Source organism: Astyanax mexicanus, chromosome 3 (assembly GCF_023375975.1).
Source record: "Astyanax mexicanus isolate ESR-SI-001 chromosome 3, AstMex3_surface, whole genome shotgun sequence".
Taxonomy (NCBI): domain Eukaryota; kingdom Metazoa; phylum Chordata; class Actinopteri; order Characiformes; family Acestrorhamphidae; genus Astyanax; species Astyanax mexicanus.
In genome coordinates, this window is record NC_064410.1 from 1,035,001 (window position 1) to 1,050,646 (window position 15,646).

Consider the following 15,646-nt stretch of genomic DNA (forward strand, 5'->3'; position numbering starts at 1 on the left):
ACTGCAAGTTGTAATTGAATAATGAGTCTTTGAAGTGGGAGCATTTTTTTTTAATCCATAAATAAATAAAGCAGAGTTTAGTCTAGTTTGAGACTCGAGTCTCAGAGGTTCAAATCATAGTCAAGTCCTAATTCTTTGGGGTTGTTTCTTGAGTCGTTGGTCTAAAGTTCAAGTTAAGTTTTAAATCCTTGGGTTTGAGTCAGAGTTGAGTTTGACATCTAACTGTATTCATTTTTATACATATTTTATTTAATTCATTAAATATTTCTCTAGTCTTCAGTCACATGTTGAGTTATGATGAGTTAAGCTAATGAATAATATGAATAATAAGCCTGAATATGAGTAATAAACCTGAATTTAAAGGCGTATAAATTGTTCACAAGGCATCAAAGCCAGTGCCAGAGATTTATCATGATCATAAGCAGTTAATAACCACCCCCAGCGACTGCATCATTACATGGCTTTAAGATAATTTAACCTGCATTAAGAATCACTCAGTACTGTTTAAATAAAACATGACCCTGTCTCTCAGTCTAAAGGTTAAAGGCCACCATTGATCACAGTAAAGGACCTGACAGAACACACTCACCTGATCACCAGCGGTGGTGTAATTACTGTAAATGGTCTTTAGAATGGGTTCAGCAGCCGCCCCTTCCCACAATGCTGTTCCTGCCTCATGTCTGGAGTTCGGGAGCTGAGGAGAGGCTATAAATATCAGCCCAGTTTGTGATCACAGACGGGAAATAAACTCAGCCCAAAAGAGTAATACTATGCAGAGCAGCTCACAGACCTTTAATCCATCAAAACACCCTTAATTACGGAGTTCTGAGAGGTGTTGATGAAATTTAACTCAAATTTATATTAAATAAAATCATATAATATCATAATTCATTTATTTTATTTTACCAAATAGAAATCCTCTGGAATATAATCAAGAGGAAGATGGATGATCACAAACCATCAAACCACCAAACTGAACTGCTTGAATTAATTTTTGCACCAGGAGTACAGCAGCATAAAGTTATCCAAAAGCAGTGTGTAAGACTGGTGGAGGAAGAGAACATGATGCCAAGATGCATGAAAAAAACTGTGATTAAAAACCATCAGGGTTATTCCACTAAATATTGATTATTTCTGAACTCTTAAAACTTTATAAATATGAACTTTTTTTCTTGCCATTATTTGAGGTCTGAAAAAGCTCTGCATCTTTTTTTGTTATTTCGGCCATTTCTCATTTTCTGTAAATAAATGCTCTAAATCACCAATATTTCAATATTTACTGTATATATATATTTGGGAGAAATGTCATCTTCAGTTTATAGAATAAAACAACAATGTTCATTTTCCTCAAACATAAACCTATAAATAGCAAAATCAGAGAAACTGATTCAGAAACTGAAGTGCTCTCTTCATTATTTTTTACAAAAGTCATTCTTAAGTACATTGATAAGTTATTGATATTAATCAGAAGAATGCTGGTTATAAACCACATCTTATTTATGGTCTTTTCACAAATCTTGCATGTTTTGCCTTAGCTTTTTCTGGTCATTTGAATCCATGTTCATCCAGGTGATAGCTCAACCCCAAAGGGATGATACATCCGCCCCCATGCTTTACAGTTGGCAGGGTGTTCATTTCATGAGTTCCTAATTTCTTCGAGTTCCTAAATACAATAGTCTTGTCTACTTTAAATTTAGTTTTGAGCTTTTGTGATAATGTTGTCTGTAAGGTTTAATTCTTACTCACTTTTTATTACTATATTTATTAATAAGATTAACGTTTATCAATGTTATTGGAGTTTTGATTATTCTTTCATTCCAGTATACAAGCAGTTCTTTTAGATTCCCTCGTGACTTCCACAGTTCCCCTGAACTTTCTTTATAGCCATTATCCTATCTTGGGGGCACTGGTTATCTTTCTTTTTTAGATCTTCAGTGCTTTGCTACAGATAGATGGTGCCTTATTGGTGCCTTTTTATTGGATGCCCAGTATATGGGTGGTATGTTCTGTCTTTTTCCTGTTCGGTTCCTCCCTCCTGCACGGGTCACAGGGTGCCACATTCCTAAATCTGCCTGATTTGGCAGGAGTGCAACTGTTCCATGTCCGACTGAGATAACTCGCTTTCATCTCATCTCTTTCTGGTTTTCGTTGATAAGTGGAATTTGATTTTAAAATAATAGTAAAATAACCTAATTTTGAGTATTATCAGTAATAATAATAGATGCTTTACTGTTTGGCACTACTGTATACCATGAATTTATTTAATTGTATTTTTTGATAGTGTTTAAACTTGTGATAATCTAGTTATAAGTGGTAGCATGAAAAACACTGTTGAATAGTTCACTGTTTAATACTCATCTCCATAAAAAGGCTTGTATTAGATTTTTCTTAGGTCTGCAGAAGTATGTTGTTGTACTGCTAGATTTCATGTTAATTGGATGTTCTCTGTTGCTGCCAAGAATTATAAATACGTTCCAAAAACAGGGTTTATTTTGGGCCAAAATGACTTGTTAAAACATTTCTTAAATGTTTGAGGTTTCGAGGCTTTATCTTGATAATCATATCAAAGCTCAGAAGGTTCACGGTTTCCAACGTGGTTCTTGCTATCAAAGAATATAGCCCTAAATCAGAGCTTTTTTGTTTTTCTGTTGTTTCGATTGCGACACCTTCACTCCTGCCATCAGGAGGTTGTTGTATGTCTCCCAAATTCCAAATAAAAATATTGTAATTTAGATCATTTATTATTTGCAGAAAATGAGAAATGTCTGAAATAACACAAAAAAAGATGCAGAGCTTGTAGACCTCAAATAATGCAAAGAAAACAAGAAGTTCATATTCATAAAGTTTTAAGAGTTCAGAAATAATCAATATTTGGTGGAATAACCCTGATGATTTTTAATCACAGTTTTAATTTCATGCATCTTGGCATCATGTTCTCCTCCATCAGTCTTACACACTGCTTTTGGATAACTTTATGCTGCTTTTCAATTTGGTGAAATTAAAGAAACTCATTATTTTTAAGTGATGTTTCGGGGATGGTCAGCGCTGACAGAATTGACCTTTTGTGAACATTTTAATGTTATTTGTTTTATTTTCATCGAATTCTTCCAGGTTATGTTTAAAATCTGCATGGATGTTTTTGTTTTTCGGACACTGCCGGCGCTCTCCAGATGGGCGGTATCGTTTTTCATGAGATCTTTTTGAAGCCCCGCTCTGAGTCCTGCTTCAGATCACCACCACATCTGCTGTCCTGTAAGCAGGAGCTGACCTTTGACCTGGACCGGCGCTGACCTGCCTGTGGGAGGGAATGATCTGCAGAAATCTGGCTTTACTTAGTGAATTTCTCCAGCTGAGCTAAATACATGAGGCCACATCCAGTGTTACTACAGTGTTACTACAGTGTTACTACAGTGTTACTACAGTGTTACTACAGGCAGAAGGCTGCAGGCTTGTGAAGGAACGTGGATTTAGTGGAGGACGACCCTTAAACAAAGCATTAACCTCCAATATACAGCTTAAACTCAGCAAAAGCTTCAAACCATTTATTTCACCACTTGAGTGTTCCAGGTCTTTCCCCTTTTCTTTGAATTAGGACTAATATACACTACTGTAATACTTAATACATAATTTTTGCTGTTTAATCTCTTCAGGTCCAGTCAGTATAAGGCAATGGTACAAAAATTAGTTTCCAAAATTTTGCAGGGAAAACAAATGAGTAATTTTAGTATTGAACAAATATATATTGTAAAAAAAAAAAGATCAGATATTGGTTAAAAAATGAGAGTTTGATTTTTTAGTCACAATGGAAATAAATTGAACTTTGAATTAAAAAAAAAATTCCAGAGTCTTTGTCGGTAGTAAAGCAGTGTTGGAACAGATTGCGTTACTGAACTCTCTAATGAACTCTCTATTCTTCATCATAATAACTAGAAAAAGACACAGAAACACAGAGAATTTTTTATTAGCAGTTTAGCTCAATAAAAAAGGAGTATATTTGATAGCTGGGTCGAAATAAGACCAGATCACGTTCTCACCACCAGAAAAAAACTTATTTTAAGTTATTTATGTTTTATTTAAAACATATAAAGTCCAGGTCATACAAGGTAATCCACACATACTGGGAATCTTGTGCTGGGAATTATAGAGCGGTGCAGTGTGATTGTGAGCAGGCATGGGCTGGTGGGATGTGTTTTCATGGTGAATTACTATCCCTGACTTGGTGAGCTGGAGAGACGCCTCAGAGACCACTCCCTGTGTCCAGTCCTCCTCCAGCAGGATTGATTTCATGCAACATGACCTTACGCTTTAAAATAGCGTCTTTTAAAGGCCTTCACATACGAGTGCATGTGTGGATTCAGTATTCCAGGAAGGATAAGCTGGTAGGAATGGAATGGCTGCCGTCTTTAATAATCTACTGTAGTATGGGATTTATTGGTAATCAAACCATTTGTTGAATGTATTAAAGGTCTCCTTACGCTAAAATCCACTTTTTCTTGTTCTTTTGTATTCTGAAATACAGTGGGTCTCTCTGAGTTGTTTATGATGCTATATATGATTAAACTCTTCCTCTTCCTCATTGTCTGCAGCAGCTAGTAAAAGAAAATATTTAGAAAAATACAAAACGAGTCGATCAGGAAAAGCACCGTGTCTACATCATCCCGTGAATTAGTATTCATGGCCCCGCCCACCTCGGTTCGGGACCACCCACAGGCAGAGCAGAAGCCAGGCAGCGACGCCGTCTCGTCAGATAGGAGATACCTAACAGCGCTAGAAACAGCATGCAGTTCATTCCTGTGTTATTTGTGCGAATAACACATCAGTGTTTATATACTTAGTTAAAAGTACAAATCCACACCGGAGTTTTGTTCTAACACCTCTGTGTGTAAGTAACTATAGGTTTAAATAGGATCTCCGGTGGATTTGGTGTTTTACAGAGAGTCTAAGACTAGGACAGTGTCTGAACTGCACTTAGTATGGCATTACAACAGACAGAGAATAAATTGATACAATAAATCAGAGCCAAAATGCAAGAGAAAAGACCAAACCTGAGCTACAACTATATATTTTTGCTCAGTAGCAATAACATTTTTATTATTCTCTCATATTTCATCACATTTCCTGTGTTATAATTTATTATTTCAATATCTGTTAGCACATGTGCTGTTTTCTGTCTGCCACGACTCTATTAACAGAGGTTTATTAATACATGCTCAAATATAACCTCTATATTAGGATCAGAGACATATCTCTTCTTCTATTAATAGTAAATGGAAAATCCTTCTGTGCTCTATATCAGGCCTGTACTATAAGTACGTACTATTCTCATGTATAGTCATGTATAGGATCATATGTTCACTGGATCATTTCTATTTAATGTTCTTTATGATCTAAGAGTGATTCAGTATCACACTACATCCTGACAGCTGCTCACAGGTCATGAAGGACAGTGTGTCTCTTTCTCTCTCACTGTCTCTTTCTCTCATTGTTTCTCTCTCTCTCTCTGTTTCTTCTGCTCTCTTTTTCTGTCCCTCTCTTTCTCTGTTTCTCTCTTTCTCTCTCTCACTGTCTCTGTCTCACTCTAACTGTTCCTTTCACCCTCTCTCTCATTGTCTCTCTCTCCCTCTGTCTCTCTCTGTCTCTCTCACTGTCTCTCTCTCTCTCTCTCACTATCTCTGTCTCACTCTAACTGTTCCTTTCACCCTCTCTCTCATTGTCTCTCTCTCCCTCTGTCTCTCTCTGTCTCTTTCATTGTCTCTCTCTCTCTCTCTCTCTCTCTCTCTCTCACTATCTCTGTCTCACTCTAACTGTTCCTTTCACCCTCTCTCTCATTGTCTCTCTCTCCCTCTGTCTCTCTCTGTCTCTCTCTCTCTCTCTCTCTCTCACTATCTCTGTCTCACTCTAACTGTTCCTTTCACCCTCTCTCTCATTGTCTCTCTCTCCCTCTGTCTCTCTCTGTCTCTCTCACTGTCTCTGTCTCACTCTAACTGTTCCTTTCACCCTCTCTCTCATTGTCTCTCTCTCCCTCTGTCTCTCTCTGTCTCTCTCTCTCTCTCTCTCTCTCTCTCTCTCACTATCTCTGTCTCACTCTAACTGTTCCTTTCACCCTCTCTCTCATTGTCTCTCTCTCCCTCTGTCTCTCTCTGTCTCTCTCACTATCTCTGTCTCACTCTAACTGTTCCTTTCACCCTCTCTCTCATTGTCTCTCTCTCCCTCTGTCTCTCTCTGTCTCTCTCACTGTCTCTGTCTCACTCTCACTTTTTCTTTCACCCTCTGTCTCTCTCATTGTCTCTCTCTCCCTCTGTCTCTCTCTCTCTCTCTCTCTCTCTCACACACACACTGTCTTTCCCTTTCTCTCATTGTGTCTCTCTGTCTCTCTCTCACTGTCTCTAACAAACAACAATTGATCAATTATAATATATACATAAACAGTTCATGTATACATAAACAATATGTATCTCTCTCTCTCTCTCTCTCTCTCTCTCACACACTGTCTCTCTCTCTCTGTGTCTCACAGCACTGCTATAATAGTATTGGGGTCACGCAGACGACTAGACTCTGTGTTTATTGGCCCCGTCTCACACACCTGAGATTTCCCACACCTGCTGGCAGAGTCATTATTCTTATTCTGTGGAATAGCTATAGCTGTATTTGTCTCACACACACACACACACACATTGATTGCACTAGATTTTATTTAGGGTTTATCACTTAAAATCTAAAAAAATGTTCAAGGGGTATGAATACTTTTGCAAGCCACTCTGCATGTCTCAATACTTTTGTCCCCTATATTATATATGTTAGTGTGTTCACTCAGAGCTCTGACTGTGCTCATATAAGTTATGGATTGTGGGTTATGTGTAAAGTCTGACACGTGCTTAAAGGTTTTATGAATCAGATTGTTGGGTTTTGCTGACAGGCGGTGGTGTGTGTGTGTGTATGTGTGGAGTGTGTGTGTGTGTGTGTGTGTGAGTGTGTGTGTATGGTATCTATGGGGACAGGGGGAAACAAAGACTGTGTTTTTCTAAGCTCCAGACAGTGAGAAACTCTAACCAGCAGCTACCCATCATGCAGAGTGATATATTGAGCCACATATATATATATATATATATATATATATATATATATATATATATATATATATATATATATACTCTGCTAAATTCTACAGCTTTCCCTGAGGAAAAACTCTGTGATGGAATTTGGATATAGACATTTTTGTGGATTAATATGGGTACCACTTTAAAATACGACTCCTTTATAATGGGTTTATAAATAGTTTATAACTGACATTAATAAATGGTTGTAAATGAGGTAAATACTTTAAAAAACTTTAATAAGCACTGGCAACACATACATAGAAAGAGCAACAGTGACAATGCCTTTTTAACATATATCTAATAAAATAATATAGAAAGTCAGTTCAGTCATTTAATATGTTAATATTATAGTTAAATTATTAAAGTCAAGTCAAGTCAAGTAGTTTTATTTATTAACAGAAGTTAAGTTAATGCTGACTGATGGAAAAGACAGTAAGTAAGATAAGCATCTAGTAGTAAGATCTAGAATTACTATTTGGTACACGACAGGCCACTGTTGCCTTTTCTATTTATGTGATGTCACTGCTTATTAATGGTTTATAATCTAATTAATAACCATTGATGATCTCCTTTATAAACTATTTATAAAACGCTTTATAAAGGAGCCTTACTTTAAAGTGGTACCTAAATATGCATTTCATTTCCTACTGATTCTGTTTAATTATTGTCTGTGTGATTAATTATTATACACTCATGTTGGCTTTGGGACTTAATAGTAACAGTTGGGGGAGGCGGTGCTTTATCAAATCCCATTTAAATCAGCAATGTTTGGCATTTTAGAAGATTTGTAGACCAAAAATTAGCAAAGTTATGAACTTTTTGCGATTTTGTCACCTTACAACCACTTAACAACAACTTAAATGTATATTATTGAGACTTTAAGTGATAAACCAACACAATGTACTACATAATTGTGAAGTGAATTGAAAATAATACAAAGTTTTCAAAATTTGAATCAAATAAAAATCTGAAAAAAGTGTGACGTGCAAAAGTATTCAGCCCCTGAGTTAACTGTTCATGATCAGTTTATGTTCTCCGTCTCTCCTGTCTCAGCTCGGCGTCCTGCACCCAGTCCAACTGGGTCTAATGAGCTGCAGCTGCTCTAATCTGTGTGTTATAAACTCTGCATGGTTTCATTGTCTGTGAGAAGGGAATTCTTCTGCTGTTGCATAACCGATCGGGCCGAGCTATTTATAACAGAGCATTAAAGCGCATCACACACTCATTCAGGCTGTGTTTTAACATTAAACACTCAAGTTCAGCACTTGATTCATGAATGGCGTTCAAGTGGCTACAGAGCCATTACAGCAGTGAACGTTGCACTTACGGCGTGTTCAGTGTGAAAAAAACAGCTTAGCGTGGAGCAGCAGCAGAGACTGTGTTGGTTCATAGCTGTGGTAGTTAATTATCTGGCTAATAAATCAGGTTAAACTGCACCTGAACAGCCATATACTGTAGCTCAAATTAAAATAGTATAGGTAATTGTTGGGTCGGATTGAGACCAGATCATCTTCTCACTACATACAGACAGAACCGCTCTAGGGTTGGCTCCTCTCTCGGGTCTCGGTACGGTTGTTTTGTGCTAAACCTGTAAACGATTACTGTTTTTACACCAGCTAAAACGAACCGCAACAAGAGTTCAAACCAATCATAGTGTGATTTAACCGAACCAAATAGTTCTGGTGTGAAATTTTGGCCCTAATTTAAAGGTTTGAGCCAACATCTACCTCTGTTGCTTCTTTCAGTTCTAAATCCTTCTTTGCTGTATGATTCCAGAGAATTTGGGTGCAAAGCATTTTTAGAACTATGCTCCCTCTTGTGGCTTTTGCAGACACACAGAGAGAAAGAGAGAGAGAGAGAGAGAGAGAGAGAAAGATAGAGAGAGGAAGAGAGAGAAAGAGATAAAACTGCAGTAATATGCCCTGATCCAGCAGGCCAAGCTGGGCAGCTCTGAAACTGCTGTGTCATCTCACACTCAGGGGGGATCCTTTGTGTTTTATTATGTAACCAGAAAAGAACAGAAGCAGCAAAAGAAAGAAAAATAAAAATATAAATTCTGTGTAACGCTGTGTTTGGGCTGTGTGGGATCTCTGTTGTGCTGTTTGTTGTATTGATGCTGTAGATAGATGGATGGATGGTTGGATGGATGGATGGTTGGATGGATAGATGGATAAATTAATGGATGGATGAATAAATAGATGGATGGATGGATGGATGGATAAATAGATGGATGGATGGATAAATAGATGGATGGATGGATGGATGGATGGATGGATGGATAAATGCATGGATGGATGGATAAATGGATGGATGGATGGATGGATAAATGCATGGATGGATGGATAAATGGATGGATGGATGGATAAATGGATGAATAGATGGATGGATGGATGGATAAATAGATGGATGGATGGATGGATGGATGGATAAATGCATGGATGGATGGATAAATGGATGGATGGATGGATGGATGGATAAATAGATGGATGGTGGATGGATGGATAAATGGATGGATGGATGGATGGATGGATGGACAAATGGATGGATAAATGGATGGATGGATAAATGGATGGATGGATGGATAGATAAATGGATGGATAGATGGATGAATGGATAGATATATAGATAGATAGATAAATACATACATACATGCTTCATTTACCACAAAGGAAATTTAGGAAACATATTTAAACATAAATTAAAACACAGATTTAATAGAAAATATATAAGGCTATAAAAAACATACAATACACAGTAAATATATATCTGCCGTTGTATTTAAGTCTGTGTCGCTGTGAGTTTTCCCTCTCAGATTAACAGTGTGGTGCTGAAGCGTAAAAAGAGGGGTGGGGCTGATAACACTGCTGACATCAAGGACACACACACACACACACACACACACACACACACACACACTGACTTTTATAAGGACAGAGAGAATATCGTAGTACAGTTACGTCACCGCTGTGTCTCCGAGCTGCACAGTGTCCCATTTCAGCTTTGTCATTGCACTGTGTTCATGCACAATTACAATCACATTACGCAAATTAAATTACAGTCATTGTGCTACAGCTTTGTGCATCAAAAGAAAAATGTGCGCTGTTCTCATTTTCTATGTCAAAAAATTATGTGCTTTAATCTTGGATACACAGAGTGCATTATTAATATTGGGTCATGTTGTGTCATCATTGAATTGCAAAACAAAAATGCACATTGCAATTATTGAGCAGTTTGATTGACTCATAACTCATTTAACATTTAACCACGTTAATCAAGCTTAAAATCTTAGCCTGTTTTTAATGAAGAGCAGTATTTTGTATTTGGTGTTTGGCTGCTTTTTGGAAAAAATTATGAAAGTTTCAAATCAAGTCAAGAGGCTTTTATTGTCATTCCACAGTGCAATGAAATGACGTTCCTCTGGAACAAACAGTACAGTACAGTCAACATGAAGCGCAAACATGCTACAAGGGTGCAACAGAGCTAAACACAACAATAAAAACAATGTTTATAGATATATATTATAGTGATGGGTATGGAGAAAGGTCCAGTCTCTGTGTGTTGAGTGTGTAAAAGTGTGTGTTTAGAGTGAGTCTGACTGCCTGGTGGAAGAAGCTGTTGCAGAGTCTGGTAGTGGAGGCTCTGTCGGTGTGTTGAGGAGTCTGACTGCCTGGTGGAAGAAGCTGTTGCAGAGTCTGGTAGTTGAGGCTTTGTCTGTGTGTTGAAGAGACTGACTGCCTGAGGGAAGAAGCTGTTGCAGAGTCTGGTAGTGAAGGCTCTGTCTGTGTGTTGAGGAGTCTGACTGCCTGAGGGAACAAGCTGTTGCAGAGTCTGGTAGTGGAGGCTCTGTCGGTGTGTTGAGGAGTCTGACTGCCTGGTGGAAGAAGCTGTTGTAGAGTCTGGTAGTGGAGGCTCTGTCGGTGTGTTGAGGAGTCTGACTGCCTGGTGGATTTAAGCTGTTGCAGAGTCTGGTAGTGGAGGCTCTGTCTTTTTGTGTTGAGGAGTCTGAGTGCCTGGTGGAAGAAGCTGTTGCAGAGTCTGGTAGTGGAGGCTCAGATACTTCATTATCTTCAACAAGAAGAGTCCGTGTGAGGGATGGAAAATCACTATTCCAAACTTTACAAGCTTTTATTGTTTTTTACTTTTACCAGTTGTGGATATACTTTAGAGTAGTCTGAAGAGAAATGAAATGAGTTTTGATGGGAGGGGAGTGTCTTTCTTTCCCTCTCCCTCTCTTTGCCACACCTGATTGGGGAAAAAAGTCACTCTTGAGCCACTCATTCTAGATTCTGGGAGATTTTATCTGACTTGTGGGCATCAGGGAGCTGTTATTGATATACGGTAGCCTCCTGCAACTTCCGGGAGACTTGGGAAGTCTGAATTTTGGAAATTTTGGTTGTTGGTGAATAAAAATGATGGAGTTGCTTGTGTGTTTTTTAAGTAGATGCACAATAGTTGCAGGATGCATGTTTGTGCACTGTGTGATTAACAGATATGAGTCGGGTATTTTGAGGGTGAATCATGGTTAGGAATGGACGTGGAAGGAAATGGTTTATTGTACTGGTTAAATAGATTAGAAAGAAACAGAGAACAGTCTTTCTCTCTCTCTTTCTCTCTCTCTTTCTCTCTATTTCTCTCTTTCTCTCTCTCTTTCTCTCTATTTCTCTCTTTCTCTCTCTCTTTATTTTATAGTATCTGCAGCCATCTCTCACTGCCAAATGTCCTCGCCTGCATTGCCACTGTGTAGAATAGATGAGGGTGAGGGTGAGGGTGAGGGGCAGGGGATGTGATGTTTGGCAGAAAGGATAAAAGAGAAGGAGGAGGAGGAAGAGGAGGAGGAGGAAGAGAGGGAGGGGTGCATTTTCTTTCTCCTCTCCTCCTCTCCTCTCTACTTCCCCTGCAGAAGAGTGAGTGAGCACGCGAGAGAGAGAGAGAGAGAGAGAGAGAGAGAGAGCGGTCAAAACACAGAAGCCACGCCGTCAGCAAGTAGCCGTGTTGCTAGTGCTCAGCCTGGTGCACAGTCTGTTCACCACTATTCCTGAAGCTGCAGGAAGCACTGGAGCATGGATACTGCCAGATCCATCCAGCACGAGATCAGCTCTCTCAAAGGTACCGCCTCTCTCTCTTTTATTCGCTGTATCACCAGGATGCAAAGTGCACAAGTGCATCCTAGTCTGGGATTAAAGCTTGCACTGAAACCTTTTATTCTTTAATATAGAATCAACAAAATCGTAATGGTTTAATATGGATTCATGAACCCTAGAACTTCTTCCTGAGCTGACAGGAGATGTTGAGATGTTGAGATGATGCAGACATAGACACAGACGTCTGAGGAGCTTCCACATCTCTGGAGCTCTCGTCGTTTTTAAACAGGATAATGCCCGTGTTAGACGTCTTTTGTACGGGAGCATTCATGTTTAAAGTCCTGCGGATTCCAGGGCTTAGGGGGAGCTTGTAAGGGGGAGGGCGGAGAGTTCAGTGCTGAGGTCAGCGAGCGGCACTTCCCCTGCTTTCTGCTCCCCCGTCTGCGGCATGCATGCGGCACGCCGGTGAGCTGCATCGCCGCTGCATAGTCGCTGCATCATCTCCTCAGCTACAGCAATGCAAAACAAAAACACTTTAGCAAATGCATTAAAAATGCATGAAAACAGCATGCAAACCAAGGCAGCTATACTCTAGAATCTAACTCTAATCTAATCGCTAATCGTTTTAATGTTTCAGGACTTCAGAGACTTCACGTCTCTTCTCGTTCTTCTCTCTTCACGCTTCATCACATATTAATGCACTGCAGTAGAGCTGCAACGATTGGTCGATATAATCGGCAAAATAGATTATGACTACAAATTTCATTGTCGATTAATCGTAAATTCGTAACAGTACCTCAATACACAAAGTGCTGGAAAAAGAAGCACAATGGGAGATCACTCAACTTAGTCTGTGTCCAACATCCATACATTTAAATGCCTTTTAAATCTCATTTCAAAAGAAATCAGTTTTTATCGTTTTTTAGAGATGGAAAACATGGCAGAAAATAATCGCTGACTAATCGACTAATCGACTGAACGTAAAAAAAAAAATATTAGAATGTGTGTTCCCCCACAGTTTTATTTTGTGCGTACGTTTCTAACGTGTTTTAGTGGCACTTAAAAGTAATGCATTGAAATGCAAATGCATTTTAGTAGTAAAAATTTAGTAGCAATTCCACGCAAGTTGTAGTTTTAACAGCTAAAACTGCTTTATTTGTTGAAACTGCAGTATAGCAACTCTACAGAACAACACTTCTGTGACGTAAACATGGTGTTTAAACATAGCATATGGTAAATACAACCCTGAGGAAACTTTTAGAAGTCTCAAAACGGAACCAGTTATCCCCTTTTTACTGAGACCCAAAGTGGGCGTACCTCAAGTATCAATTCTAGGGCCACTTACGTTGCTATATTGCAGTAGTACTTATGTTTCTATGTTTTAAAGCAATGCATTGAAATGCAAATACAAATAAGCATTATTTTTTGTTTGTGCATACCGACGTTTTCACGTACGCAATATTTTAGTAGGAATTCCACGCAAGTCGTAGTTTTAACAGCTTCATATTGCTTCACAGGAGGTTTAAAACTGGTGGCTTATATGGTATCACAAAGCCTTTTTTGCTTTTTTGTTTAAAATGTGTCTCTGAAGACATGTCTAAAGTTCTCCTTGTGTCTACTACAGTACTTGTTTATAAGACGAGGACGTTATAAAGGTGTTATTCGTCAGTTGCAAAAGGAATCGCTGGACAGCAAGGAATCGATCAGGCGGTTGCTCGGTCACCCCCGACCAGAGCTCTTAATTGCTCTGTCGAACTCGATGAATATTTGCTGAGTCACTGTAGAAGAAGAGCTAATGAAGTCCAGAAAAACCTCACAGCTGGTGTTTTACCTTATATTTTTAGGCTTGTGTATTGCAAAGCAATGCATCTCTTTTTTTTTTTTTAGAAGTGTGTCGCTAAAGAGTATATCATTTCCACTTAAAAATTATGGGTTTCTTTGATTTTACCAAATTGAAAATCTCTGGAATATAATAATCAAGAAGAAGATGGATGATCACAAGCTGATCATCAAACCACTAAAAAGCTGAACTGCTTGAATTTTTTCACCAGGAGTAAAGCAGCATAAAGTTATCCAAAAGCAGTGTGTAAGACTGGTGGAGGAGAACAAGATGCATAAGCCAAGATGCATGAAAAAACTGTTTTCTTTGCATTATTTCAGACATTTCTCATTTTCTGCAAATAAATTCTCTAAAGTACAATATTTTTATTTGAAATTTGGGAGAAATGTTGTCTGTAGTTTATAGAATAAAACAACAATGTTCATTTTACTCAAACATAAACCTATAAATAGTGAAATCAGAGAAACTGATTGAGTGGTCTCTTCATTTTTTTCTGCTTGGGCAATTTGTTGGACTATATATCAGTTGCAAAAGAAGAGCAATTGATTGATTATTGATTAGATGGTTGCTCTGTCATTCTAGACCAAATAATTGCTTTGTTAGATCTAATGAATATTTGCTGAGTCACTTTAAGAAGCTAAAAAAGCTGCAGAGTGTTGGCTTTAGTTATTCTTTATTTGAACTGATTTTACTTTTATCCATTTTTATAACTATAACAGCATTCAACAATTTCTAAAAGAGGTAAAGAAATGCAGTGATGGTCCAACTCTCAAAGCTCTCTTATTGTCATTATTCTGGGTAAAAACAGCCAGTGATGAGGTGGGCACTGCCCGCACCCTGGCACTGATTCCAGGCCTGTTCTAAAAGCAGTCCTGGTCTATAGCTGAGTAATTTGTGTCTCAGTCTGACTAAATGTGACAGAGCTGTTAAATCACTTTCCAGAGGGCGGAGAGAAGAACTGAAAGGAGGCTGAGGATCTGAAAGCTCTTCCACTGCTTTTGGTCTTCCAAAATGTCAAGACACACAAAAGCTTCTCACCCCATTCAGAGTCTCCAGTTCACTTAGTTAATATGCCTGGCAGGTCTCTAACACTTACCTAACTTTTTTTAGAGGCTTATTAACATTCTACACACTTGGAAAATGGCTGAATGGGTTAATATTGTTTTCATTACATCATTGCTCAGCAAAGTTTAAAATAAACAGTATTTTTCACACTATAAGGCTCATTAAAAATGCTTTAATTTTCCTAAAAGTCATTTATGCTCCTTATGTTTAAATTCTACCAGTCAGTTATTAAGGAGCAGTAAAGCCACTCCACTGAAGTACAGAGTTATACAGGGTGAAGTTTCTCCAGCACTAAGGCTGGAGCAGTGTTCTGTATATTGTACATTATATATATTATATTATATATTGTATTCATTAGATCATGGCTCAGTGTGTAGCTTCAATTTGTCAAACATCTAAGAAAAATGTCAAATATATTCTGTATTCTTGGAACTATAAAGCTCAATTAAAAATCCTTTAACCCTCTGATCATGTTCCGGGTCAATTTGACCTGTTTTAAAGTTTGAAAATCAATGAAAAATAGTTAAAAGTATTTTTTTAGTATAAAACTCCCTCCGCTTGCC

General features: G+C 38.2%; 1 protein-coding gene across 11 annotated transcripts in view; it reads left to right on the forward strand.

Moving 5' to 3' along the window:
• pleca (plectin a) overlaps nt 1–15,646 on the forward strand; it is a 153,953-nt gene that overhangs the window by 22,221 nt on the left and 116,086 nt on the right. For 2 of the 11 annotated variants that reach the window (XM_049476050.1, XM_049476052.1), the window contains exon 1: nt 12,078–12,203. The exons of the other annotated variants lie outside the window; for them this stretch is intronic. In XM_049476050.1, the coding sequence (XP_049332007.1) occupies nt 12,158–12,203 (46 nt within the window). In that variant the 5' untranslated portion in view covers nt 12,078–12,157. Of the gene's footprint in view, nt 1–12,077; nt 12,204–15,646 lie in introns of those variants that run through there. 11 annotated transcript variants of the gene reach the window in all.